This window comes from Drosophila subpulchrella, unplaced genomic scaffold (assembly GCF_014743375.2).
Source record: "Drosophila subpulchrella strain 33 F10 #4 breed RU33 unplaced genomic scaffold, RU_Dsub_v1.1 Primary Assembly Seq24, whole genome shotgun sequence".
NCBI classification, from domain to species: domain Eukaryota; kingdom Metazoa; phylum Arthropoda; class Insecta; order Diptera; family Drosophilidae; genus Drosophila; species Drosophila subpulchrella.
In genome coordinates this window covers 1308466-1336214 of record NW_023665550.1, presented here as the reverse complement: position 1 = coordinate 1336214, position 27749 = coordinate 1308466, and the positions used below count along the sequence as shown (strand labels likewise).

Below are 27749 nucleotides of genomic sequence, written 5' to 3'. Positions count from 1 at the left end.
AATCCAATTTGCGACTGTCCGCGGTCCCAGCTACATATACTTACATACTTATGTATGTATGTACACATTTGGCGTATGGTTGAATATCATATGGTGCACCCCCCGGCCGAAAACAGCCGGTACAATATTTTGGCGCCTAATTAAGCGAGAGTATAAAAGTGGAAAAGCTCGGAAACGCATGCGCCGAGAGGAAGAAAGTAAAAGCTCGCCCCAAGGACAACAAGGGGCAACGAAACTCAAAGCCTCAGTAGCTTGCAGCCAGCCGCCAAGCAAAAACCCCTAATTTGCATGCTTTATGCAGATATACAGCAGAAATGTGATTAAAAAAGGAATACGAATTAACAGCAAATGTCTTTTAGCCGTAGTTTTTGCTCAACAGTGTCAAAAGCGCGTCAGCAATTCGTCGCAGAAAATAAGCGTGGTGTGCACTAGACCACGTGGCATTGGCAGCCAAAGGAACTATAGGTAACTGATGTGAAGTCGAATCGGATGTCGCAGACGAACTTTTCTTTTTTATTTTTGCGCAAATGTCCAGTAACTATGGAAACAAATATGTTGTAAATTGATTAAAAAACTTTATTTATCGTTATGGGCTCCTTGCAAGCTGGTTGTCAGATGACTCAACAAAGATAACCGGGAAATCGAATTTTATACCTATAATACTTTAAGGAATAGCCGAACCCGAAGAGCGATTACAATATGTTCCCCAAAATCAATGGAAATATTCCCATACCCATCAGCATAGGAAATACATACATTAGTACATGTGTACAATGTACAATGTACATACATAAATATGAACATGGGCGTCGGGCATTTAAACTGATTTCCTAAATACAATTTTTATCTATTATTTTCTCTTGCAAATGGTAAAATTAAATCAATATGCTCCGGCATTTTTTGGAACTCCACACTCAAAGAAATTTTACGGTAAAACGCCCTAAAACGGGGGTTAATGCGGTTGAGTAACAAAATAAGGCAATTTTTTCTAAAAATACGCATGCATTTGCCTTACGTTTGGGTCGATTATTTCTTAAATCTTGGGCGATTTTTCTGTTATTAAAGGCAATTGCCCTTCAAATAAGAAATGATTGCTGAAATAACATACATTTTTCTAGAATTGTTGCTCTACGTTGGAATCAGTGGTGCCCACACAAAAACAATGAAATGTAAGACTTCCTTTCAGTTCAAAAAAATCAGTTTTCACCCGTTAATCACCGGTGACACTTCGGCTGTCACGCGTGACTCACGCATGACACTCCATATTGACATTTAAATGGAATATGTCGATTTAGCGTCGCTTGTGAACAGATGTGTTTACTTTTGTGCTCTGAGTTTTTGTCTTTTTCGGTGATTTTTTGCGAGTTTCTTGTGTTTGTTTTTTAACAAAGCGTAGCCTAATAGTTGTGTTAGTGTTTTTGACTTGATCCCCCATTAAACGGGTATGTGGTTATAGATATTTTAACATTTCTATTAGATTTGTTTAATCTCCTAGCTTTGTTAGTGTAATTTTACACTCACTAATCTTGCTAAAACTCTTTTTATCTCCACTCTCTCTCCCGCTCTATGTTACAACTGTAGTTTAAACTCTCTTGGAACCTGCCGATTTTCTGGTAGATTTTTGGAGTGCTTTTCTCTTACTCTCTCTCTCTTGCTTGCTTTACATTGTAACTGTTCGTGCGTAAAGTTGTCAGTGTCCCACAAGCAACGCTCAGTCGATAGAAGATTTATTCTCTCGTGCTCTCTTACATTTAAACTAAAACGCGATCTCGCGCTCTTATTTTTTTTCGTGTTTTGTGCCTTTGTGGTTTTGGAATTTGATCCCAGTGCCAAATTTACTTAAGGTATTTTTCATATTTTATTTTATTTTTATTTCATCTCCTAAAAAGGCTCTTGTCTGCTGTAAGAAAAATTGTACTCTTTCGGCTTCGACTAAAGACCCTTTTATTTTCTGCTGGCTCTGCGAATCGATGATGCACGTTAAATGCGCAGGATTTACTGGCAGAGTCAAAGACTTCATTGATCTGAATTCTGGTCTCATGTGGTCATGTGGATCCTGCAAGGAAATGGTTGTTGAGATGAGCGGCTTTATGAAGCAGACTCGAGACAGCCTTTTGAATCTCTCAGGTGCTTTTAAACAGCTCAATGAGGGGTTCAATTCCGTTTGTGCCCAATTTAATAATAAAAAATTACTAACTGAGTCGCCTAAACGCAAAAAAGCCAGCTTAGCGGCAGTTAACACGGTCACGGTATCCTCCCCTAATCCGAACTTGGTAGCTGCAGCAGTTTCTGTCGACACTGGGGTAAGCGAACCAACTGCGCCTAGGGATACAGCTGATTCAGGTGGAGTCACTGTTTCTCGAAGTCTGGTGGTAAAAAAATCTTCAGTGCCGGCTACGGTGCACCTATAGGTACAGTAGGAACCGATTCTGGCTCTCAGCTTAGTGTGGTTCAATCTGCTGCTGGGGGACGTAAGAAACTGTCAGTTGTTCCTCATAGGAAGCAATTATTTGTTTCTAGGTTCACCCCAGATACTACATCTGAGGATGTTTTGGAATTTATACGTGAAAAATTCCCATCCGAGAATATTTCAGTTGAACAATTTCGATTTTCATACGCTCGTAGTATATCCTCTTTTAAAATATTTGCACCGCCTGATGTGTTTAAGGTACTACTTTCTGAAAGCTTTTGGCTTAATGATGATTTAGTAATAAAGAATTTGTACCCAATAAACCGAGAACAAATAACAGACCCTCCACTGCGCCAAAAAACTAAAAAGTTTATTTTTGGCTTATCAAAATGTTAGGGGACTAAATATGAAGCTACCCAAGCTTTATGTTGACTCCTCTGCATTTACTGCAGATATTTTGGCTTTTACGGAAACTTGGCTGAAACCAGAGATATTTGACTCTGAAGTTCTGTCAAATAACTTTAATGCCTATAGGACCGATCGCTCCTCACGTAGGGGAGGCGGTGTGCTGATTGCCGTTACCACTAGCCTCACATCTGAAAAAATTTACTTTGATACCCATAACGAAATTGAATTTGTTAGTGTGAAAGTTTCCTTGCAATCCATATCTATTTTTGTAACATGTTCCTATATTCCACCTGGCTCTGATTTAATAATTTATGAGCACCATCTGTCTGCCATAAAATCTGTTCTATCCCTTCTTTCTAACAGAGACCTTAGTGTCCTTAGTGATTTCATGTTTGACAAAATATAAAATGTCTTTATTAAAAATGGTAAAAGAAGCTTTTTACATTTTTTAGAATTCTGGTTGCGGAATTTACTTCTTTTTTTTTCTTTTTTTTACATTAAATATGTTGAGTTTATTGTTTCGCCTTGCGAAAACATATGTTAGGGTCGTTCAGGCAGTCACTTAATAATAGTGAAAATAAATATAAGATTTTAATATATAGTAATATAATAAAACGCTTGTTTTCCATCGGTTATCGCCGAAAAAATGAACGAAGTCATGACTTTTTCCTTTACGCGCTTTTGTTTTGTTTCGCTTTTCTAAGGCATATTAGCAAGAAGAGAGATTAACGAAAACACAGAGTACCGACTCTGCGAGCAAGGGTAAATAACACTAGATAATAAGACAAAGAAAAAAAGGGGAAGTCTCCAAAAATCAGACTCTCTTTCTTGCCCTACCCTAAAAAGGGTCGGGATCGCAAAGAAGTATCCCCTCTGAGACACTTCTGGGCGATAAAAAGACGATAGAACACATTTTACAAAAAGAAAGTTATTGGGAAAAAAAACTGTTTTTCAAATGACATTAAGAAGTTGAAAATAAAACTAACAGGAAATCAAAAAACAACGCTGACGCAATAAAGGGTCACGATAATTTGCCGTTACTTTATTTCTGAAAATTCGTCGGGTCTCCCTATTGACCCACGGTACTATTTTTCGCCCGAGCGTCATTTCGTTTCACGATTTGTCTGTGTTCAGTGCGGTTTTGTATCAAATTTTTTTTGATTATTGCTTTGATGCTCTATTTGTTTTTAATTGTATATAGATTTGATTAAATAGATAAGATTAGATAGTATAGATCTCGAAAACTACAAAAGCTAGAAAGTTGGGATTTGGTATGCAGATTCCTGAGCTTCTTGCGCAGCGCAAGTTTGTTTCAGCAGGGTGCCATGCCCACTCTAACGCCCACACACCGCGCAAAACTGTGGTGCCTACAGTTTTTATGCTAGAAAAAATGTTTAACTGAAATGTATTGGAATCGTCAATACCTATCGATTGGCCGTAAATAAAGTTTGCCACGCCCACTTGAACGCCAATAACGCTTTAATATGTCTGCCGCCCACATATTGTTAAATTGGGATAGCGGGTAGGTGGCGAACTACAATCTCGCTTTGCGGCTTGCATATCTCCATATCCCTTTGGTCTCTTTAGCTGAGGAACGGGTATCTGATAGTCGAGGTACTCGACTATAGCGTTCTTCATAGTTTATAACGTTTTGTTGTATGTAATATGGCGATTTTCCCCCTAAAGTGTTGATAGCATCTGCTCGGGAAAAATCTTCATAAATAAGATACAAATTTGACATTTTAGAAAAACCAACCAAAACAAAATTTTTTTAAGCAGATTTTTTTTAACACTCAGAGCTTTCCTTTCTTGAAGTAGGAATCATTTTCTTAATTTAAGGGCGGTCTCATTCTTAGGACGATGGCAAATTGGTTGACAGTATGGGACAAATGCTTATAAACAGGGTCCTTATAAGCCCGTTACCTTTTTCTGAATTTCACTGTTTACTGAAAGCTTTCGGCCTTGCATGTTTTAAGCAAACCTATACTCAAAATAAAATTAGCCCTAAAGTCAATCAAGTCAATGTAAAAGAAACTTTTTGCATCAAAAAATTTAAGTTTTCATGACGAGAAAAAAGTTGAAAAAGTAGATTTTCACACAAATTCGTCCTTTTCAATAAGTACTGAATGGGCTAAGAAATGTATTGTATCATTCTAACGGCATTTAAATTACCTTTCCATTGATGCCAAAGTTAACAAGAAGTAAGTTCAAATTATTAGTATATTTAACTTTTGTTTTGTGAAAGTACTTTTGACCACCCCTATAGAAGAGCTTTTCTAAAAGGTAGAAATATTTTCTAAAAGAAAAGAACATGTTCATTCCTTATACATTTGTATATATACACATGCAGGAATCTTAGTCTTGTATGTATATTATGATGTTAAAGTTTCTTAAATGTTGGTAAAATTACATGTATTGGCGCGCATGTGCCTGCGGTTACAGAAGTAAGAGCTGCGGGGGAGGCGGACGGGAAATGTAACAAAACTTTAATTATTTAATAATTTATCTTTCTGAAAAAACTTACATTACATTTGTATATGTCCGCCAGCGGGATCGATACCGGGTCTTCCGCGCGAGGACCGAACAAACTACTACTTTTTGAGCACCCCTTTTGAGCGTTTTTTTGAGCAGCACAAAAAGCACACGTTCAGCACCTTTTGAGCGCTTAGCAGCAAATAAAATTTCAGTTATATTTAATTATACCCGTTACACGTAGAGTTAAAGGGTATACTAGATTCGTCGGAAAGTATGTAACAGGCAGAAGGAAGCGTTTCCGACCCCTTAAAGTATATATATTCTTGATCAGGATCACTGCTGAGTCGATCTAGCCATGTCCGTCTGTCTGTCCGTCCGAATGAACGCTGAGATCTCGGAAACTATAAAAGCTAGGCCATTGAGATTTTGAATGCAGATTCCTGAGCTTCTTACGCAGCGCAAGTTTGTTTCAGCAGAGTGCCACGCCCACTCTAACGCCCACAAACCGCCCAAAACTGTGGCTCCTACAGTTTTGATGCTAAAATGAAAATTTAAACTGAAATGAACTTTTCTCATCAATACCTATCAATTGACCCAAAAAAAAGTTTGCCACGCCCACTTTAACGCCTACTTTAACGCCGACAAACTTCAAAAAATCGTAAGTATGAACGTGGATATCTCGGAAACTATCAAGGATAGAGAACTGGGATCTCAGATTTAGCCTTGTACGCAGTGCAAGTTTGTTACGCGAATATGCCACGCCCACTCTAACGTCCACAAACCGCACAAACCTGTGGCGCCCACAATTTTCATGCTAGATAAAAAATTTTAACTGAAAAGTATTGGTCTCGTCAATACCTATCGATTGATCCAAAAAAAAATTTGCCACGCCCACTCTAACGCCCATAACGCTTAAATCTGTATACCGCCGGTAGATGGCGCATTTCAATCTCGCTTTGCTGCTTGGGCACGAGGGTTCCCGGTGTTATCGGGGTCGTTGGCACCTCCTCGCCAGCATCTGGGATCTGAGTTGCCTTCTTTTTTGAGCAGTTCAGTTTTTTTACGCAACGCATCGCCTCTTCCGGAGGCTCCGAGGTCTCCACGTGAGCGATTTCATCTTTTTGTTTTGTTTTCCAAAACAAAATTCGTCGATATTTTGGTAGACCTTCAGCTTCTTTTGGTTCTGTCCCCCCTCCACGTTTTGGCACAGAACAAGTTCCTCGGATGATATGCTTAAAATGGAACGAATTAGCCTTAGCCATTTTTTAATAAATTTACCATTAGATTTTCTAAAAATATAAGAAAATTAAAAAAATATCGAGAAGAAATTCGCTTTTACTTTTGTTTTCGGTCACTTGATTTATTTTATTTTAAATTATTAAGAAAAATATACCACACATTATTTATGTATTTTCTTATTATTTATTAAAACATTTATTTATTTAGCAGATGCGGAGAAAAGATAACACTTTTCCAGGGAAAATTTAAAACTAGAGATGTTCGAGATTTTTATTTGTTTACGTACACAAAAATAAAAATTGTGATTTAATTAACAATTAATTAATACAAACAAACATAAGTTATAAAAACAAGCATCTCTTATTTTTGCTGCCTAGGAACTGCACTCAATGAGATTTTTAAATTTTTTCACAGATTCATTCATTTGCTATTTATTTGTTTTTTTCACGTCAAAAAGTAATATTTTTCACAGCTATTTTTTCCACCACGTGTTTTTTTGGGAATCTTGTATTTTCCTTTTTTTTAATATACATTAACTTGTTTTTACTCTCACTGTTTAAATAAATATTGGTCTGCGACAGACTTACCTCGGAATCGTAAAGGTATCACTTTTAAACCACTGGTTTCTGCCTTCGACGGTTCTGCTAATCCGTTGTTGCTCTGTTTTTTTTGGCATGTCCCGTTTGGTCTATGCACCTTGCACATAAAAGCAGGGTATTTATAGACATATCCGACTATGCAAAACGTTATAAATATATAATATTAATAAACATATACATTTTTTTAAGAAATACAAATATTTTAAAACCCAAACCTATTATTTTAATTAATTGCTTTAACATTTACGAAAAAATGTCGCATTATTTAAAAGGCAAGGGTGCACAAAAGTCTATATATTTTAATTGCTGAGCCTCCTTGCCTTCACCCGCATTTTTCAAGGTGAGACATGGCGAGAGAGGGAGAGCCCAAAAGTACTTTTTGTTCGTTCTCTTTGCGGACCCCGACTGAGAGCGCGTCTCTTTGCCGCAGTTGCGGTCAGCTCTGCCGGCGACGACTTCGTGATGATTGGGCGCTTATACTCAATTGTGGAACTGCAGGGTACCTACTGGGCCAATGTCGCACTTAAATTAAGATCGGCAAACCGAGCACGGTATATACATATGTAAGTGTTGAAAGCAGCGAAGACATGTGAATTCAACTTGTAGAACGTACAGAACATTCGCGTTTTAGGTATCTATTAATGCATTTTAATGCAAATTATATTAAGTGTAGCCATATAATTCAAGAAGATCTTGAACACTACGACTTTATAAATGGTTAAATTTCTATATGTATAACTTATAAAATGAATTTGAACGTTTAACAAGGTGATACGAACATTTTTCATTAAAACAAGGAAGTACCTCGACTATCAGATAACCGTTACGCAGCTAAGGGGACCAAAGGGAGATGGAGATATGCAGGCAGCAAAGCGAGATTGAAATGCGCCACCTACCCGCTGTCTCAATATAGCATACAGACAGATTTAAGAGTGACGGGCGTTAGTGAGGCAAATTTTTCTGCGGGTCAATCGATAGGTATTGACGAGACTAATACATGGTAGATACAATTTTTTTTCTAGCATGAAAATTGTGGGCCATACAGATTTGAGCGATTTGTGGGCGTTAAAGTGTGCGTGGCAAACTTTTTTTGGGTTAATCGATAGGTATTGACGAGACTAATATTGGGTGGGCAAGAAAGTCATGTCGTTTTTTTTAGTAATCGTTTTTAATCTAATTTATTTACGACTAATCGAGCACCAGGGTCACACTTTTTAGTATCGTTTTAAAGCTTATTGTCTTAGGTACTATCGACGAAAATTTGGTAATTATTCGATAACATTTGTGGAAGCTATAGCAAATTAAACATGGAGGACCAAAGTGAGCATTTTCGGCATATTTTGCTTTTTTACTTCCGAAAAGGAAAAAAAGCGGTCGAAGCTCGCGAAAAATTGTGCGAAGTGTATGGTAAAGATGCCATGAGTGATCGCCAATGTCAGCGCTGGTTTGCCAAATTCAGGCTTGGAGATTTTGGAGTTAAAGACGCCCCACGTTCTGGTCGACCATCGGCCGTTTTTGACGAACAAATTCAGGCTTTGCTGGATGAAAACCGGCGCTATTCAACGCGGGAGATGTCAGAGAAGCTCAGTGTGTCGCATACAACGGTTGAAAACCATTTGAAGAAACTTGGCTACGTAAGCAAGCTCGATGTTTGGGTTCCGCATAACTTAAAGGAAATTCACCTAACTAAGCGTATCAACATCTGCTATTCTCTGCTGCAACGGATTAAAAACGATCCTTTTTTGAAGCGGATCATTACTGGCGACGAAAAGTGGGTTGTTTACAATAATGTCCAACGAAAAAGATCATGGAGCAAGAAAGATGAGCCAGCCCAAGCCACATCAAAGGCCGATATCCATCAGAGGAAAGTTATGCTGTCTGTTTGGTGGAATTGGAAGGGTGTAGTGCACTTTGAGCTGCTGGGACGGAATGAAACCATCAATTCAGATGTGTACTGTCGCCAGCTATCCAATTTGGCGGAAAAAATTAAAGAAAAGGAGCCGGCACTAGCTAATCGCAAGGGTATAGTCTTTCACCATGACAACGCTAGGCCCCACACATCTTTGGTCACTCGGCAAAAATTAACGGAGCTGAATTGGGAAGTGCTACCACATCCACCTTATAGTCCGGACTTAGCACCTTCAGATTACCATTTGTTTCGCTCTCTTCAAAACTCTTTGAATGGTAAAAACTTTGATTCAGATGAGGCTGTCGAAAACCACTTGTCTCGATTCTTTGCTGGAAAAGACCAAAAGTTCTTCGAGCGCGGAATTATGCAGCTGCCCGAGAGATGGTCATTAGTGGTCGAACAAAACGGCCAATACATAATTGATTAATTATAAGTCCTGATATAAATAAATCATCTTTGAAAATATTGAAAAAAAACGACATGACTTTCTTGCCAACCCAATACATTACAGTTAAAATTTCTTTTCTAGTATGAAAATTGTGGGCGCCACTGGTCTGGGCGGCTTGTGGGCGTTAGAGTGGGCGTGGTAGCCTGCTGAAACAAACTTGAACTGCGCAAGAAGCTCAGGAATCTGCATACCAAATCCCAACATACTAGCTTTTGTAGTTTCCGAAATCTCATCGGTTATCCGACGAATCTAGTATAGTTTATACGGGTATAAACATCAATAAAGACAAACAGAAAGAAGGCTAGTTTCAGTAAGCCGAAGTTTTATTTACCCTTGCAGGTGAGAGAGCACTGTATGTATAGAGCTGTCCGATTTTAGAAAACTAAAAACTAATTACAGAAATTTTAAGATAATGTTCCATTTTAATTTACTACAGTATACGTTTACCGAAAACGAAATATAACGGTCTTTGTATTACTTTGACATTTATTATCCGATCTTTCCTATGGCAGCAGTTTAATAAAGTCGTCATATGTTTTTAAACTTTTATTCGAAGCTCTGTAGTATTAAAATAATGATATTCCGAAAAGTAGAACTTAATATGTCAAAATTGTATTTGTTTTTACATTTTGTAAAAACATTTTTTTTTTTCATTCCTCTTGGAGCTATAGGATATAGTGGTCCGTCCGGCTCGTTGCGACTTGAATACTACCTGCAATAGAAATACGACTTATGGGAAAGAATCATCCTATAAGCTCTTAAACTGAGAGAATAGTTTGCGTATAAACGGACAGACGGACATGGCTAGATTAACTCGTTTAGTGGCAGGAAAAGTCTCCTTTACTGCGTTGCAAACTTCTTTTGAAATCATTATGCCCTCTGCAATGTATAAAAAATAATGAAAAAACATATAAAAAAGTTTGACATTGGGACTCAAACCGGCGTCATATCGATTTCTACCCAAACGCTGTAACCGTCTGCGCTACGGATGGAGCAGCCCGGCCGCTGACAAGTTCTGAAATTGAGTCATTTGGTTAGACAGGTCTTGAAAATCAAATATTTCTATTTTTCAAAAATATTTATAATTTTATACCGGTTACTCGTACAGTGAAATGGTAAATTGTCTTCGGGGAAAAGAAAATAACACGTAGAAGGAAGCGTCTCCGACCACATAAAGAATATATATTCTTGATCCGCATCACTAGCCGAATCGATCTAGACATGGCCGTCTGTCCGTGTGAACGCTTTGATCTCGGACTCTATAAGAACTAGAGAGTTGAGATTTCAGATTTAGATTCCCTATTTTCGTACTCATCGTAAGTTTGTAAAATTAAAACATTTTTTCCATTTATTAAGTATAGTTACAGTTTATTTCAGTTAAAACCTCTTAGGGCGGTTCCTGGCTTATAATGACTTATAGACTGAATTAAGACTATGAAAATAGTAATTTAAGAAATTAACTGATTTGAATATTTGTATACCCGTAACTCGTAGAGTAAAAGTCTGTCCGTCTGTCCGTATGAACGCTAAGATCTCGGAAACTATAAGAGCTACAATACTGGGATTAGGCATGCAGATTCCTGAGACTCCTGCGCAGCGCAAGTTTTCAGCAGAGTGCCACGCCCACTCTAACGCCCACAAACCGCCCAAAACTGTGGCTCCTACAGTTTGATGCTAGAATAAAAATTTAAGCTGAAATGGATTGTTCTCATCAATACCTATCGATTGACCCAAAAAAAAGTTTGCCACGCCAACAAGCCGCCCACAAACTTCAAAAAATCGTAAGTATGAACGTGGATATCTCGGAAACTATCATAGATAGAGAATCGGGATCTCAGATTTAGATTCCGTAGCTTTGTACGCAGCGCAATTTTGTTACGCGAATATGCCACGCCCACTATAACACCCACAAACCGCACAAACCTGTGGCGCACACAATTTTTATGCTAGGTACAAAATTTTAACTGAAATGTATTGGCCTCGTCAACACCTATCGATTGATCTAAAAAAAAATTTGCCACGCCCTCTCTAACGCCCATAACGCTTAAATCTGTCTGCCGCCGGTAGGTGGCGCACTTAAATATCTCTTTGCTGCTTGCATATCTCCATTTCCCTTTGGTCCCTTAAGCTGAGTAACGGGTATCTGATATTTGAGGTACTCGACTATAGCGTTCTCCCTTGTTTTATTTTGTTTATATCAATATCTCGTTTTTCTAGTTAAATAAAAAAAAGGTTTATGTTAAGGCTCAGAAAAGACAAGTTTTAATACTGTTTAAAATAATTTATAAAAAATTTTATATAATTAAAAATGTTTTTTTTTTAAATTTTTTTAGTTAAATATGCCCCCACGTAACCATATATTAAAATCGCGAGTAGGTGGCGCTTTACAATCTCGCATTGCTGCTTCTATATCTACATATCCCTTTTGCTTCCTTTAGCTGAGTAACGGGTATCTGATCGACTCTGGCTTAGGGTTAGAATCATTTAGGGTTATGGTAAATAATTTTAGAAAAGGTATTCCAAAACAATTTAGTATTTTCAAAAGCTTTCTATTTTTCAGTAAATAAATTCTAGACATAATGACATTTTTTATTGTTTTTAGGGCGATTCTAGTTTTTGGTAACGCTTTCTTGATTAAGAGTATATTTCCTTGACTTTAAAAATACATTTATAGAATTTATAAAAATCAATTTTATTGATTTCCAAAACAGTAGGGTAAATTTCATTTTGAGTTTACCCCTCGTGTTCATAACAATAAAAGGCAAATGTCAGCGGTTGTTAGCCGACCACCTTGCTTGTTCTATTTATAGCCCTCCCTCCACTTGCACTTTGTAGGCCCTGATTTTGTGCCCTGATTATTTATAGCCTGTTTGCGGTCACGCGCTCAAAAGTGTACTTCAAATTACATAGCCCAAAATGCAGTTACCCCGATCTGGATGCACACCGTTGCTAAATGCCTCAGCCTTTGGGTTTTGACCCTTGGCAAATGGCCAATAGACAGCTGCGGAAACTGTGAACGCTGGCATTATTATAAGTTAATTTTTTTCTCTTTGCCGGCAGACCAGTGCCTGCTCAGTTTGATTGTATATTTAGCACTCAAGAACCCGTGGCAGCACTCTTTGTTGCTGCAACATTTTGATGACAACGAGTTGCACTTGGCACAGAATACCCACCTACACCACATCCTATACTAGAATCGTCGGAAAGTATGTAACAAGTAGAAGGAAGCGTTTCCGAACCCATAAAATATATATATTCTTGATCAGGATCACTAGCCAAGTCGATATGCCCATGTCCGTCCATCAGGAAACTATAAGAGCTAGCATGTTGAGATTTCCCAGTCGGACCTTCACGCATGTGGTTCTTGATTCCGCAATAATTTCAATAGGAACAAGGAAGAACGCTATAGTCGAGTACCTCGACTATCAGATACCCGTTACTCAGCTAAAGGGACCAAAGGGAAATGGAGATATGCAAGCAGCAAAGGGAGATTGAAATGCGCCACCTACCGGCGGTAGACAGATTTAAGCGTTATGGGCGTTAGAGTGGTATTGATAGGTATTGGAGAGACCAATAATTTTCTGTTCAAATTTTGTATCTAGCATGAAAATTGTGGGCGCCACAGGCTTTGGCGGTTTGTGGGCGTTAGACTGGGCGTGGCATATTCGCGTAACAAACTTGCGCTGCGTACAAGGCTACGGAATCTAAATCTGAGATCCCAATTTTCTATCTTTGATAGTTTTCGAGATATCCACGTTCATATTTACGACTTTTTGAAGTTTGTGAGCGGCTTGTGGGCGTTAAAGTGGGCGTGGCAAACTTTTTTTTTATCAATCGATAGGTATTAATGAGAACAATACATTTCAGCCAGCTGTAGGAGCCACAGTTTTGGGCGGTTTGTGGGCGTTAGAGTGGGCGTGGCACTCTACTGAAACAAACTTGCGCTGCGTAAGAAGCTCAGGCACGCCAAGTCTCAATAGCCTAGCTCACATAGTTTCCAAAATCTCAGCGTTCATCCGGACAGAGAGACGGACAGACGGACTTGGCTAGATCGACTCGGCTAGTGATCCTGAGCAAGAATATATATACTTTTTGGGGTCGGAAACACTTCCTTCTGCCTGTTGCACACTTTCCGACGAATCTAGTATACCCTTTTACTCTACGAGTAACGGGTATAAAAAATATATCTTTGGTGTTTTCTAACACATAACCTCCTACGCAAAGTTCTGAGTTTCGAATATAATTTTATCAAAATCGGACGACTATATCATATAGCTGCTTATATGAAACAAATTATTGTTTCGGTGTTTTTAACATATAACCTCCTACGCTTGGAAATAAAATTTTTTAATTAGTTCTGAATTTCGAATTTAATATTATAAAAATGGGACGACTGTATCATATAACTGCCATAGGAACGATCGAAAAATTGGTGGAAAAATAATATGAAACAAATTATAGCATCGGTGTTTTTTGACATATTATCTTTTACTATTGGGAATATCATTTTTTGTGTTTTTCGGAATTTCGAATTAAATTTAATAATTATAACTGCATGGGTATACAAACTTCGGCTACGGCTTGCCGAAGTTAACTTTCTTTCTTGTTTTAAGATGACTGCTGGCAGCACTGATTTATACGATCTTTATCCCGAAGATATCTAAAAGCAAATAAAAAACTTTACAATTACCATCCGATAGGATTGGAAACTATGTATGCATATATGAAAATATTTTTAAGAGTAAGAGTTTACAAAATTTAAAGACGCCTTTTTTAAAAAGAATCATACAAGCATGAGTTAAATTGTAAGTAAATTCCAGGATTTTAATTGTCAGGAAAACGAAATCGCAGATAATACCGCCATAAAATGGGATGGGACTGGGCAGTTGCAGGCATATCCGATGACATTCCGAGGACTACAGGGCCAGAATGTATCAATTACATGACAGACAGACGGCGTTGGGTGGAGACGATACTGTTGTCCACCCTTTTCATCTTTATAATGCACCGCTCTTGGCAACGTCTGCCGCCAATTAAACTGCCACCACTTTCCGAGATTCAGAAGCCACACAGTCCGACGAGGCTTTTCTTCCTCATCGCTTTGTCCATGATTTTCGGCATTGAGATGGGCTTTAAACTCTCCGGGCAGTCAATGATTTTCGCCCTAAACCCATGCCACGTGCAATCGTGTCTGCAGGTTAAAAATGTTTCATGTGGTCTGCATACTGAAATTAATGTTTTATATAATTCTTACAGATCTTTCTCCTGGCTGCCAAGCCCACGAAGACGACGACAGCGCTCTTTCGGATTCAGATGAGCAACCTCAACGGCCCTTTTCTGGCCTTTCTTTTTCCCGAGGTTGAGGGTCGCACATATCCCTTCGAGCAGGCCACGTATTGGATCCAGCACGCACTCCTCTATATTATCCCAATTTATATTATTCGGAGCGGTAATTATAAGACACTTGGAGCTTGGTTTGAAACTTAGTCATATATTTTTTTTCTCAGGAGCGTACACTGTGGAGGACCTCAGGGAATTTCATTGGTCTCACATTGGTACAGCCTTCATGCTATTTTACCACTTCGTCCTTCTCTCCCCGCTCTCTATTGTAAGTGGTCATGAACAGAACATTTTCACATCAAAAACAAGAAAGGAAGATAAATTCGGCAAGCCGAAGTTTGTATACCCTTGCAGATATAATTTTTAAATTTAAAAATACAAAAAATGATATTCCCAATAGTATAAGATAATATGTCAAAAAACACCGAAGCTATAATTTGTTTCATATTATTTTTCCACCAATTTTCCGATCGTTCTTATGGCAGCTCTATGATATAGTCGTCCGATTTTGATAAAATTAAATTCCAAATTCAGAACTAAATAAAAAATGTTATTTCCAAGCGTAGAAGGTTATATGTTAAAAAACACCGAAGCTATAATTTGTTTCATATTATTTTCCCACCAATTTCACGATCTTTCCTATGGCAGCTATATGATATATAAATAAAATACCCTTACAGAGGGTATAATGATTACAGTCAAAAGTTGGCAACGCAGTGAAGGAGACGTTCCGACCCCGTAAAGCTTACATATTCTTAATCAGTACCCCGAGACGACTCGATATAGCCATGTACGACTGTCCTTCTCTCCGTCCGTCTGTCGGTTACTACGCAAACTAGTCTCTCAGTTCTAAAGCTATCGTTTTGGACAACTATAAACTAGTGACGATTGCAAGAATCTTTCGAAAAGTCAAGTACTGTATAGGCAAAAATTTAGAAAGTGTGTTTTATAAGTGTACTAACGAACAAATACTTACATTTCTCGATTTTTAACGCCCTAGATCAGCGGTCGGCACCGCCCTATTAAGTAAGCATAGGGAATTGTTCTGCCCAGCCGCTGCTCGCTCACGAATGACGTAGATGTTCGTGTGACTTCAGCGCGGGTATTCGGGTCTTTTTTTCTCAGCGCTTTTTTGCTGATGCGGCAGAGGTTCGGCGTCGCAGACCGACAGAAATCTTGTGCAAAGCTAAAAAACGTCATGCTTCAGCGAGCTGCGCGCTAATGCATGGCAAATTTGTGATGGTATGTGCCGACCGCTGTTTTGTCATTTTAGTTCCTTTTGTCCATACCTACAATAACTTGAAAGTGAAATCGGTTGAAGAGATATCGCAAATATTAATCTAATTGTCTTCTAACTTTAAGGCACTGTAATAATACCCAATCGTGATCTAAGCCAGAGAATCCTAAATGAGCTTTGGCTTATTTTGATTTATAGTTACATTTTAAAGCCCCAAAAAATTTTCACAGTGTTATTTATTGTTACCTTAATTCTAAACTTTTTTATCTTGTACAAGAAAGTTATTATCTTCCACAATTCGGGGATGCATAGTTTTTGGCACATTTAAATAAATCCGAAGAATATTTTTCTCTGAACTGAGTTCTAGTTTTTGCCGCTCAATAACTTCTAAACGACAATTTTTTGATCATGTGTAAAACGTCAAGAATTGAGGAATCTCAAATGCTTACAAGTTCTGGAAGTATTTATACCCGTTACTCGTATAGTAAAAGGGTATACTAGATTCGTCTGAAAGTATGTAACAGGCAGAAGGAAGCGTTTTTGACCCCATAAAGTATATATATTCTTGATCAGGGTCACTAGCCGAGTCGATCTAGCATGCCAAATTGTGGGCGCCACAGGCTTGGGCGGTTTGTGGGCGTTAGAGTGGGCGTGGCATATTCGCGTGACAAACTTGCGCTGCACCCAAAGTTACGGAATCTGAATCTGAAATCTCAATTCTCTATCTTTAATAGATATCCACGTTCATATTTACGATTTTTTGAAGTTTGTGTGCGTTTTGTGGGCGATAAAGTGGGCGTGGCAAACTTTTTTTGGGTCAATCGATGGGTATTGATGAGAACAGTTAAAATTTTTAAAAGCTTCCTTCTGCCAGTTACATACTTTCCGACGAATCTAGTATACCCTTTCACTCTACGAGTAACGGGTATAACACTTACGCCCATAACACTTAAGTCTGTCTACCGCCGGTAGGTGGCGACTCTCGACTATCCAGTTTTGGAAAAAATTCAGTGCCATTTAAACATGTCTTAAGCATAAGGCGCTTAGCTTTTTTTTCCGCTAAACTAGTGGGTTTTTCAAAAAGTTGTGGAAACAATGTAATGCGCCACCTACAGGGTGGCTGATGAATTTTGCTACATTAAGAAACACAAATCATTTTTTTTTCAGTGTATGGAATTCATTTTTCTTTTATTCATGTTAAAGCTCATTCAATTTTATTAAACATAGCCTAATTAGTTTTAAAAATAATGGAAATTTTATGCCCCCCCTGCTCGTTGATGCATGTGCGGCATCTTACCAAAAAGTTGTTCATTACTGCTTGGTGAGTTGAGACAGTAATAGCCGCAATTGTTTCTCGAATGGATTGCCTTCGTTCATTCAATTTTGTTGGTTTTGCTTTGTAGACTTCCTGTTTGCAATAACCCCACAAGAAAAAGTCAGGTGCAGTAAGGTCAGGCGACCTGGGTGGCCAACGGAATGTGCAGTTTCTGGATATCAGCTTATTGGGAAATTTTCGTCGCAATTCTGTCATAACAGGTTGGGCTATGTGAGGAGTTGCACCATCTTGCTAAAACCACACAGAGTTGAAAGAAATTCTCATTCGGCGTAATTCTGGATAGAAAAACTCTCTCAACATGCTCAAGTAACACTCTCCAGTAACCGTAACGCTGTGACCGTTTTCTTCGAAGAAGTAGGGCCCGACAATGCAGCGTGATCAAACGGCACACCACACCGTGACACGAAGTGGATGCAATTCCGTCTCATGGAGTATCTGTGGGTTGGAAGCACTTCTTATTCGACAATTTTGTTTGTTTATGTTGCCGTTTAAATCGAAATGGGCCTCGTCAGACATGAAAAGACAGTTCAACATGTTTCCATCCTCTTCCACCATTTGAAGCATCTTCTGGCAAAATTCCAAACGAATCGGCAAGTCTGCAGCGTTCAGTTTGTTGGCCATTTGAATTTTATATGGGAATAAGTCCAAATCTTTGTGCATAATTGACTGTAATGACTGTCTGCTAACACCCATTTGAGCAGATAAGCTTCTTGTCGAAACACGTGGATTGTTTTGTATGGCAGCAGCTACAGCAGCGATTGTTTCCTCCGTTCGAACTGAAGGGTTTCGATGGTAAGGTCTTCTGTTGACTGTCCCATGCTCGGACAAATTGTTTACAAGCGGCGGACAATCCCAATTCTTGTTTCAGTGTCCCAGTTATCAATTTTTGTTAAATGTAAAAGTCAATCTGCAAAATAAAAAAAAAATTAACCAGATTCGTTAAATAGAAAAAAAGTTATTTAATTTTTTTTTGGTAGCGGCTTTCATCAGCCACCCTGTACAATATATCTCAATATATGGTTATGTGGGCGGCAGATAGATTTAGGCATTATGACATTACATGTCAGTTACAATTTTTTTTTAGCACTAAAACTGTTGGAGCCACAATTTTGGGCGGCTTGTGGTTGTCACAGTGGGCGTTGCATGTTCGCTTAACAAAATTGCGCTGCGTATACGCATATATATGTATATACTTTATGGGGGCGGACGCTTCCTTCTACTTGTTACATACTTTTCCCTGAAACAATATACCTTTCTACTCTACGAGTAACGGGTATAATAAGGCAAGCCGACAAACATACGTTCAGGTTTCAATTTGAAAATGGCCTATAACTCATTTAAATTGCATAACAATCGACGCATATTTCGGTAAATAGTATGAACAATTAAAAGGTACATTTTGCTACTTCGGTTTCCTTAGCTTAAATCTTTTAAACTTAACTCTTTCCACTTTCACCCCAATTTCTCCTGAACCAATCGACTTATTAAAAGACTTAGTAATTAAAATTTAAGAATATCAGAATACATTTCGATCGGTGTATAACTCGTTATGATCCATCCGTCACAGTAGATTTTCAATTCTGCGGCTTCGCCTTTGCACAGTCTCCTGGCGCACTTCGTCACTACGGTTACTGTCGTCCACAGTGATGTACAATAAGTATAATTATACTTAAAAAATTAAGAACCAAAAAAACCGAGATCGCTTCTTGTCAGTTTGACTTTTCACTTTTTAATCTCGATATCGAGACGAAAGCGATTTCGATTTTAGTATTCCGAGTCAAAAGCAATCTGAGCTTTGAGGTTGTTAAATAAGGAAATTATCGGTAAGTTATCGAAGTGAGCTCCGAAATTTTTATCATTCGGCACGCTGCAATTCAATATGCCTGCGAGCTGTACGAGAACTGTACGATTTTGCTGATGCGTACCGAATGAGAAAAATTAAGAGAGTGTATTTACTTAGTAAATCGTAATGTGATCGTCTCTTGTTTTATACATCATTAAGAGGTGTTTTTGTTTAATATCAGAGGTTTTTGAAAAGTCAGTTAATATCACAGTGCTAGAAGTTGTCCAAGAATTCGTCCAAATATAACTTTGATTACATGTACACGGTCATTTTTTTGTAGCGATATTAATGAATAAATTTTAGATATCGTAATTGTTTGTCGAATTAAAAAACAATTTTCGTTACAAAAGTTGATACCAGAACTTTTGTACGCTGAAGGCGCGACTGTCCCCGTTTGAAGTTTTTTGGTTTGATGTATCAAAAGCTAAGGAATCTTAAGAGCTATACTGCTCCAAAAGTGGAAGGAAATCTCGACAATAGTCCGGAGTCCAGACCCATAAAACCATACCGTGTTTTCCGCTTACTTGAAAAAATCTAATAAGGAATTTTGTCCGAAAATTTGATATAGATAGTTTTTTGTGTATTCAAATAATCATTAAAAGTTAATTATACTAAACAGGGTTGCCCCTTTTGTCGTTCAATATCTTCCAAACGTTTATTTTTTGACAAAGAGTGAAATAGATTATATATTGCCTCGAATTTAAAAAGAAATCGAGAGGAGAAAATAATAAAAGGCAAAAAAAACGAACTATAGTTTTAAAACTATTGTACATTGTATATAAGCAAAGGCAGCATAATAAGCACATTGAATTACCTCTTCAGCGACATATATTCGTAGCATTAATCGATTAGAAACTATAAGCCTTTAAAATCTTGCGTTTTTTTAATTATCAGCGTATTAGAGCAAAAGTTTTCCCCGAAACCATTATGGCATGTTTCACGGTTACAAAGGGTAACAAATTTTCATTTTGAAAAGAGCCCATAAATATTTTTTTGGAATATCTTTTGAACAAAGCATAGGATTTATCTGGCATTTCTAAATTTTCACATTTGCACTTTCACTGCGCTTTACCCAAACCAATTTTTTTCGATACCGTTCGATTGGTGTATCACTCGCTAAGTTCGGGCCAAAGTCCAATACTACTGTGGGCAAAAAGTAAGGTGAATTTGTTTTTCGATTTTCGTGGTGTTGTGCACTATGAATTCCTTCCAACCGCCCAATTGGTTTGTTCGTGAATGGTTGCAGTCTTTAATAAACTCTCATCTTTATGCCATCTTAATATACTTAATATACAACATCCATATATACTTAACCGATGTAAAAGAAAACCAACATGTATATATTTTTTCGCTTCTGGCAACGCTGATACGACGGCGTCTTTCTGTGAAATTCAACTCAGTATGAAATAGGCTTTGCAACTGGTAAGAAAAAAATTAAGTACAGTGCACACAACTGAATCGTATATATTTCTGATCATGTTGCTGGTCCATCGAACAGTTTTGAAGTGCTTTGATTCTCAGGATAATTGATTGCATTGGAACAATTAAAATCATTAGTGAAAAGCCGTGCCAGACTCAAGTGCAACATCACTCGTGCTTTGGCATGGCACAGAGATCGTCACACGAATAGAGCTCCTAAACGAGGAGGTGGAAGGTTATGTCGATCCGGAGATCGACAATGCGGTCTAGGAAGCAAAATACCTAAGGGCAAAAGCTATACTTAAGGAAAGAAGTAATGACCTACAACCGGGGACATATACAAGCTGTGCGAATGGCAGCAACGGGCTTTATTCAAAAAACGATGCAGCCCTAAACTTTCTGCAGTAAAACCAACAACAAACGCGCCTGATCATGTTGATGGTGACGTCACATTAGCGATTTCTAACTCCTTACTCACGGCGAATTCAAATCTGAGCGAATTGCCGAAAATTTAATTGGATTGGATTAGATGCGGTTGATGGCTGTCAGCAGTTTCTGGATATGTCTGGGGTGCAGAGCCGATCACTTGTGAAGGAGAAATCACTATGCTACAACTGATCATGGGGTCATGGGGTCAACAGGTGCTAGTTTACATACCAGTGCAGGCAATGCAAAGGAAATCATCACTATATGCTTAATTTCAAACCGAATCTACTGGCTACTGGGAATCTTGCCCAGATAGCAGAGGAGGAGGAGCGAAACTTAAGCGCGTCTAACAACAACTCAGTGACACTCAGTCATTTGGCCCAAGGAGAGGGCACCCAAAAGGCTGTACGTGCACACGGCTCTGCAAAATCTACACACATAACGGAATTTAAACGAAGCAAATTACCAACATGCGGTCTCCTATTGTACACAGGATCAGAGCTGTCTTATGTATCTGAGCGTTGCATCCAAGCTCTCGGACTGACACGGTCGGCATCACGCATCTTAGTTACGGGATATCTTCAGTAAAAGTAGATACGACAAGGGGATGCAGCACCCTGAATATCTCGTCTATTGTCTATGCCCACGAGCTAGGCAGAAGCACCTCTTCTCTGGAACGGTCATCCATTTCCAATTGTGCACTGTAACGTAAGGATCGTCATGTGCACCATTCCTCGCGATCCGGGGACTGGAACAACTCGCTCAAAAGGAATACCCGAATGCTTCAAAACAGTGAGGATAAGCTACTTTGAAACCGAGTCGAGTTAATTAAGCTGATGTACAATTATCGCCAGTTAAAGCTCTTGACTTATACTGGTATCCTGGGAAAAACATTCTGTCATACAACGTAGGCCCAGCAACAAATCCTGATTGCACAAAGAGACAAGTCTTGTTGACGTCTCGTGGATATTTGATCCTTTCGGACTCCTGACACCTATTTTAATCCAGCTTAAGATTATTTTCAAAAATCTTCGGTGTCCCCTGTGACTGCGAAAACAAGGGTGGCTTCTCTAAAACGGGACAAGGATCAATACTTGGTAAAGTTAACCGACCTACGATTCGGCTTATCTTCGAATCGAAGAAGTCAAGTCTATCTGTTTGGATACAGTGGCTGTTGCAACTCAGGTTCATCCACTCGGATCACACAAGTTTTTTCTTGGCTCAGGTTCGTTCACATTGTGAAGCGATTTAGTCAACGGACACAAAGTCTATCATACGATAAGGCGTCGCGAGATCTTACATTTGGAGAAATTAAGCCAGCAGAATAACATACGATTGTTTATCCTGCATTTGTTAACGCCACCACACATCCCAACAACTAATGGCTCATCTACCCATCGTACGTGTCACTCAAGGCCTTCCATTTGTTGATACTGGTTGCGATTATGTAGGTACAATCCTTCTAAGGAATGCATGAATGCACCAATGAATGTTTGTCTCCAAGGTCACCTCGGCCATACACCTGGAACTTGCCACAGACCTGACAACAAAAACCTTCTTGGCTGCCTTGCGGCGCTTCATATCCCTACGTAGCAAGCGTAGCAAGATCTACAGTGACAACGGAAAAAACTTCATTGGAGCTAGGCGATCCCTCGACGAAATGCATCACAAAAACATAAGTATATCGACACATCCAACCTGGCGGATGATGGAATTTCATTCCTCCGAGAGCTCCTCATTGGGGAGGGAAACGCAAGGATTCTGGAAAAAAGGCATAAGGAATATCTGACTACTCTGCAACAACTTCCGAAATGGGTTATGGAAACCTGACCAGATAACCTCGTTTAAGCAGTCAAATTGAAGACATCAACAAGAGAGATGAGTCACAGAGGTTGCTATATTGTCAAATTTAAACACTGTGTTTCAGGACGGGCCGGGATGTTCGTAAACGGTTGTAGTCTTTAACAAGTTCTCATATTTAGGTGCATAATGCCATCTCTATCCTACAAGTATATACTTAAACAATGTAAGAGAAAACCGACACATACTTTTTTTTCGCTTTAACTCAGTATCAAATAGGCTTCGCAACTGGCAAGAATAAAATTAAATACAGTCCGCACAACTCAATCTTGTATATTTCCGACCACTGTTAATAAGGAATATTATTTGAGCGTTATGGGTCGTTTGCATAAAGCAATTCGTCCGAGAACACACAAGCTAACATTTCACTCGTTCTTTGTGACCATTTCTCAAAAATTCGACGCATATCGTTCCGCAATCACCGTTTTCGCCTGATTTGGATCCGAGTGACTTCTGGATATTTCCAAAACTCAAGAGACCACTCCTTTCCACGTTTCGAGACGATTGAGAATATAAAAAAATCAAAGTAGTCTGTGATTGCCATACCGGAAAGAGACTATTTGGAATGTCCCTGGAAGAGGTCCCTAAAAAAATAAAATAAAAAATTAGCTCCTGACATAAAAATCTAAAAAAAAAAAACAGAAATTTGAAAATAATTCGAGGACGCTGCTTAGTAAAAATTGGTCCAATAGGTCCCCGAAATTTCATTTGTTTTTTTTTTAATCTTTCTTTTGCCATTTCTCTACATTTTCCCAAAGTGGTTTTAAAATTTGCTGATTATAATTTTAAGGCATACCCGCAAGTAACTGCATAACATTTTTTGGAAATTAAGCGTCATGGTTAATGTCCTCCAATTTCTTCCAATTCCGCTTTGTCCAGTGTGACGTCATGGCCTCCACATCTTGCTGTCTAGCTTTCTAGCATATGGGAACCGCATACTAACTAAATACTACGTGTACTATTAAAAGGCTATAACTTTGTTTAACCATTTTACAATACTAATAATGGTTGGTTTTTTTTTTAAGTACATGAATTTAACGAAAAATTTAAAAAGGCGGATAAACTTCCGTTAAGCTTCAACGCCCGATTTGGTTCAAACTTTCCATATCGACGTGTTTTTGGGTCCTGATTACGGGAAAAATAGTTAAAGTTGGCGCAAATAACGGGATCTTGGAAAATAACGGTAAATACCATAAAATTTTTGGTTTTTTGCTTTTTTTCTGAAAATATAAGAAAAATCACAAAATGTTTCAGACAAAAACAAAAGATATTTACAAAACTGACATTTTTTGTTTTAATCATTTTTTCCGAAAACTTTATGGTTTTCAAAAAGAAACTCAGAAATATTTTAAATAGGAGGTCAACCTTTAAAAATATTGCAATATCCCGCCATCAAAATGGCGTCAGATAGTTTCGATTAATCGATAACAGCATTATAGGTGATGAACCTTTTTCGACTTTTTTTACGATATATCGTGCTTATGTTCCTTTTTCCCATTTAGCGAAATGTACAAGTAAAAAAAAGTACACACATACATGTCGGAGATAGTACTCAGACCCGAGAATATTTTTTCTTGCGACATTAGAAATGCTTTTTATATAATTTTTGTTAATACATTTTATTTCCGTTTTATAATTTGAATTATATTTTTTGTTTTCTTCCCTTTATTTTTAACTACGACAATTGAAAAGCTTTTTCCAACATTTATATTTTGCTTATACTTTTCATTTAGACTTTATTATTTTAAATTCGTGTTCTTAAAAATTTTAATGCCGTTCTCGTGTTTTGGTCGTACCGTCACTAAAACAACGAGTGACATCGATATCGACACGCCGATATAACAAGAAGCTTTCGTGCGATATATCGGGCAAAATGACGCAAGTGTGCTTCAACGGTTTATTATTTTCAAACCTTGCGAAAATGTAGTTTAAATTAGCTTTTTTAACGAAAACAAGAAAGAACGCTATAGTCGAGTACCTCGACTATCAGATACCCGTTACTCAGCTAAAGGGACCTAAGGGAAATGGACATATGCATGCAGCAAAGCGAGATTGAATTGCGCCACCTACCGGTGGTAGACAGATTTAAGCGTTATGGGCGTTAGAGTGGGCGTGGCTATTTTTTGGATCAATCGGTAGGTATTGACGAGACCAATACATTTCAGTTACAATTTTTTATCTAGCATGAAAATTGTGGGCTCCAAAGGCTTGGGCGGCTTGTGGGCGTTAGAGTGGGCGTAGCATATTCGCGTAGCAAACTTGCGCTGCGTACAAGGCTACGGCATCTAAATTTGAGATCCCAATTCTCTATCTTTGATAGTTTCCGAGATATCCACGTTCATACTTACGATTTTTTGAAGTTTGTGGGCAGTTTGTGGGCGTTAAAGTGGGCGTGGTCAATCGTTTTTGGGTCAATCGATAGGTATTGATGAGAACAATACATTTCAGTTAAAATTTTTATTCTAGCATCAAAACTGTAGGAGCCACAGTTTTGGGCAATTTGTGGGCGTTAGAGTGCGCGTGGCACTCTGCTAAAACAAACTTGCGCTGCGCAGGAATCTCAGGAATCTGCATGCCTAATCCCAGTATTGTAGGTCTTATAGTTTCCGAGATCTCAGCGTTCATACGGACAGACGGTCAGACGGACAGACGGGAAGACGGACATGGCTAGATCGACTCGGCTAGTGATCCTGATCAAGAATATATACACTTTATTACTTACTGCCTGTTACATACTTTCCGACGAATCTAGTATACCCTTTTACTCTACGAGTAACGAGTATAAAAAGGAAAGAAAACCCATAAAAACGACTGCAGGAGGTCAGTGCAGATGAAAAAAGACGGCTATTCCAAACTGGGGCATATTATTTTGGGACTTCACCGGCAGGAAGCAATACCACAACTGGGCAATCAGGGAAACATGCCAAGTTAGACTGTGCTCCCTACAAGTTGAAAATGATTAAAAATTAATTAAGAAAATATATTATAATTGTTAAAGATGCATTATTTAGTTTGGAAGTTGAAGATTTTTCATGGATATCTTGTAAATTTTGTCCCAGGGTGCATTGGTTTCTATGGGGCAAAGGAAGGCGTGGCTCGATCGGCCTATATAGTGTGCCAAGTTTCAAGTCTGTAGCTTCATTTTTCTAGTTTATGCAAGAATATTGGGCATTGGGACCAGTGTGCATCCCATACAAAGGTCTATATGTAGTGTCACGCGTGCATCACGCTTGTAATTCACCAGTTGATTCACGCGTTAAAATTGATTTTTGTAACTGAAGGGTATTATCTTTGGTGATATGTACATATGTATATTTTATGACAATAATGTTTCCGTCACTAACACCCCCTCCTTCTCTACAGTTCACTGGCATCAACCTGGACCACATGCTCTGTGCAGCGATGTCGGATCCGTTCCAGGGCCCCAACTACCGTCTGTTCGCCTGTTGCCACCAGACTTTGTTGTGCCCGCTGCTGAGCAAGGGCACTGTGCTGCTGTTTGGCCGCCGGTGCAGCCTGAAGGGATTGGGTGACTTACAGGAGGCGAGGAGCGGGGTGGGTCAGTACACGCTGACTCCGACCGAATACGCATCGCATGGGGACGTGACCATGCGGCATCGCTTTAGCAACCAGGAGTCGGCAGACGAAGGTAATCCGCATAACGCGGGCGACTTGGCGTCTCTAGCGGAGTACACTATGCCGACGACCAAGATCGACTAGTAACCAGTAAAGGCGATAGGACCGAGAATTGTCTACTGCGTCTATCGTGCCCGTCAATTCACGAACCGCGTAGGGCCCCTTTGGCCCACGTTTTGAAGCTAGCTGCGTAACCCAATCGTACTGAGACACGAAGGATTTCTTGTGAGAACTGTGAGCGGAATGTGTTGAACAAAGTCGTGTAGATAATAACAATTAAGGCTAATTTTCATGCTCATCGAGGTTATACTTCTAAAAAAAAAACAAAAATTATATATGTACTTGTTCAAAAAAAATCGATTCTAACTTTTATGAAAAATCAAAAGGTAAAGCACTGCAAGGACTAACAATAGTGTAGTTTTCTAAAGTTGTAAGTGTATGGCGAACAACAAATAAATTAAAAATTCAAATCTGCCGCCAGAAGTTAGGCAACTCTGAGATACGCGGTCGATCTGACAACATACACCAAGTGAACTGTGAGTCGGTGAACCAGTCAACGCTTATAGCCTCTGCACTAGTGTTGGGTAAATAATGCTCATTTGGGTGAACATGTTCACATGCTCTTTTTTTTTAAGAGATAACTCACTCATTTTGCTCACTTGATCAGTTTTTTACTTGCTACCTTGCTCACTTGCTCTCTTGCTCACTTCCTCAGTTGCTCACCTGCTCACTTGCTCCCTTGCTCACCTGCTCACTTGCTTGTTCACTTCATACAAAAATTCAGAAAAATCATATTTGAGCCAAATTAAACAACTAAACAAAAAAGAGCAAAACAAAACAAGTGAACAATAAAGAGCAAGAGAGCAAAACTGTGCAAGTAAGCAAAACAGAACAGGTGAACAAACAATAGCAAGAGAATCTAACTGAGCAAGAGAACAAAAAAAGCCAGTGAGCAAAAATGAACAAGTGACCAAAAAAGAACAAATAGGAATAGGAAAATCGCTGTTGCAATTTTAAGTGAATTCTTGTTCACATAAAGAATCACTGAAGCAAAACAAATGCGAAGGGAGAGGACGTGCAAATTCAGTTGCCCCAAAAAAATTGAAAGCAACGCAAAACTAAACACTGTTTTGAACGCAAGTATGTGTAATATTTTCAGCGCCA

The 27749-nt window shown here is 38.7% G+C and overlaps 1 protein-coding gene across 3 annotated transcripts; it reads left to right on the top strand.

Annotated features, from left to right (window-relative positions):
* Window positions 1–241: 241 nt before the first annotated feature.
* LOC119559438 (transmembrane protein 164) lies at window positions 242–26909 on the top strand. 3 transcript variants are annotated; one of them, XM_037872537.1, is made up of 5 exons: window positions 242–465; window positions 14309–14685; window positions 14745–14937; window positions 14996–15096; window positions 26313–26669. In XM_037872537.1, the coding sequence occupies exons 2-5, from the start codon at window positions 14356–14358 to the stop codon at window positions 26667–26669; spliced, it is 981 nt and encodes a 326-aa protein (XP_037728465.1). In that variant the 5' UTR covers window positions 242–465; window positions 14309–14355. The 3 variants fall into 3 exon arrangements, with proteins under 3 accessions (XP_037728465.1, XP_037728466.1, XP_037728467.1); XM_037872538.1 differs by having other exon boundaries at window positions 243–465; window positions 14324–14685; window positions 26313–26909; XM_037872539.1 differs by lacking the exon at window positions 14309–14685 and having other exon boundaries at window positions 243–465; window positions 26313–26909.
* Window positions 26910–27749: the final 840 nt, after the last annotated feature.

Bases quoted from the DNA above. Each gene is read 5' to 3' on its own strand.
- LOC119559438 (XM_037872538.1), top strand. From the start codon at position 14,356: ATGGGATGGGACTGGGCAGTTGCAGGCATATCCGATGACATTCCGAGG. The intron at 14,686-14,744 runs GTTAAAAATGTT...TAATTCTTACAG, and splicing joins ACGTGCAATCGTGTCTGCAG to ATCTTTCTCCTGGCTGCCAA. The intron at 14,938-14,995 runs GTAATTATAAGA...TTTTTTTCTCAG, and splicing joins AATTTATATTATTCGGAGCG to GAGCGTACACTGTGGAGGAC.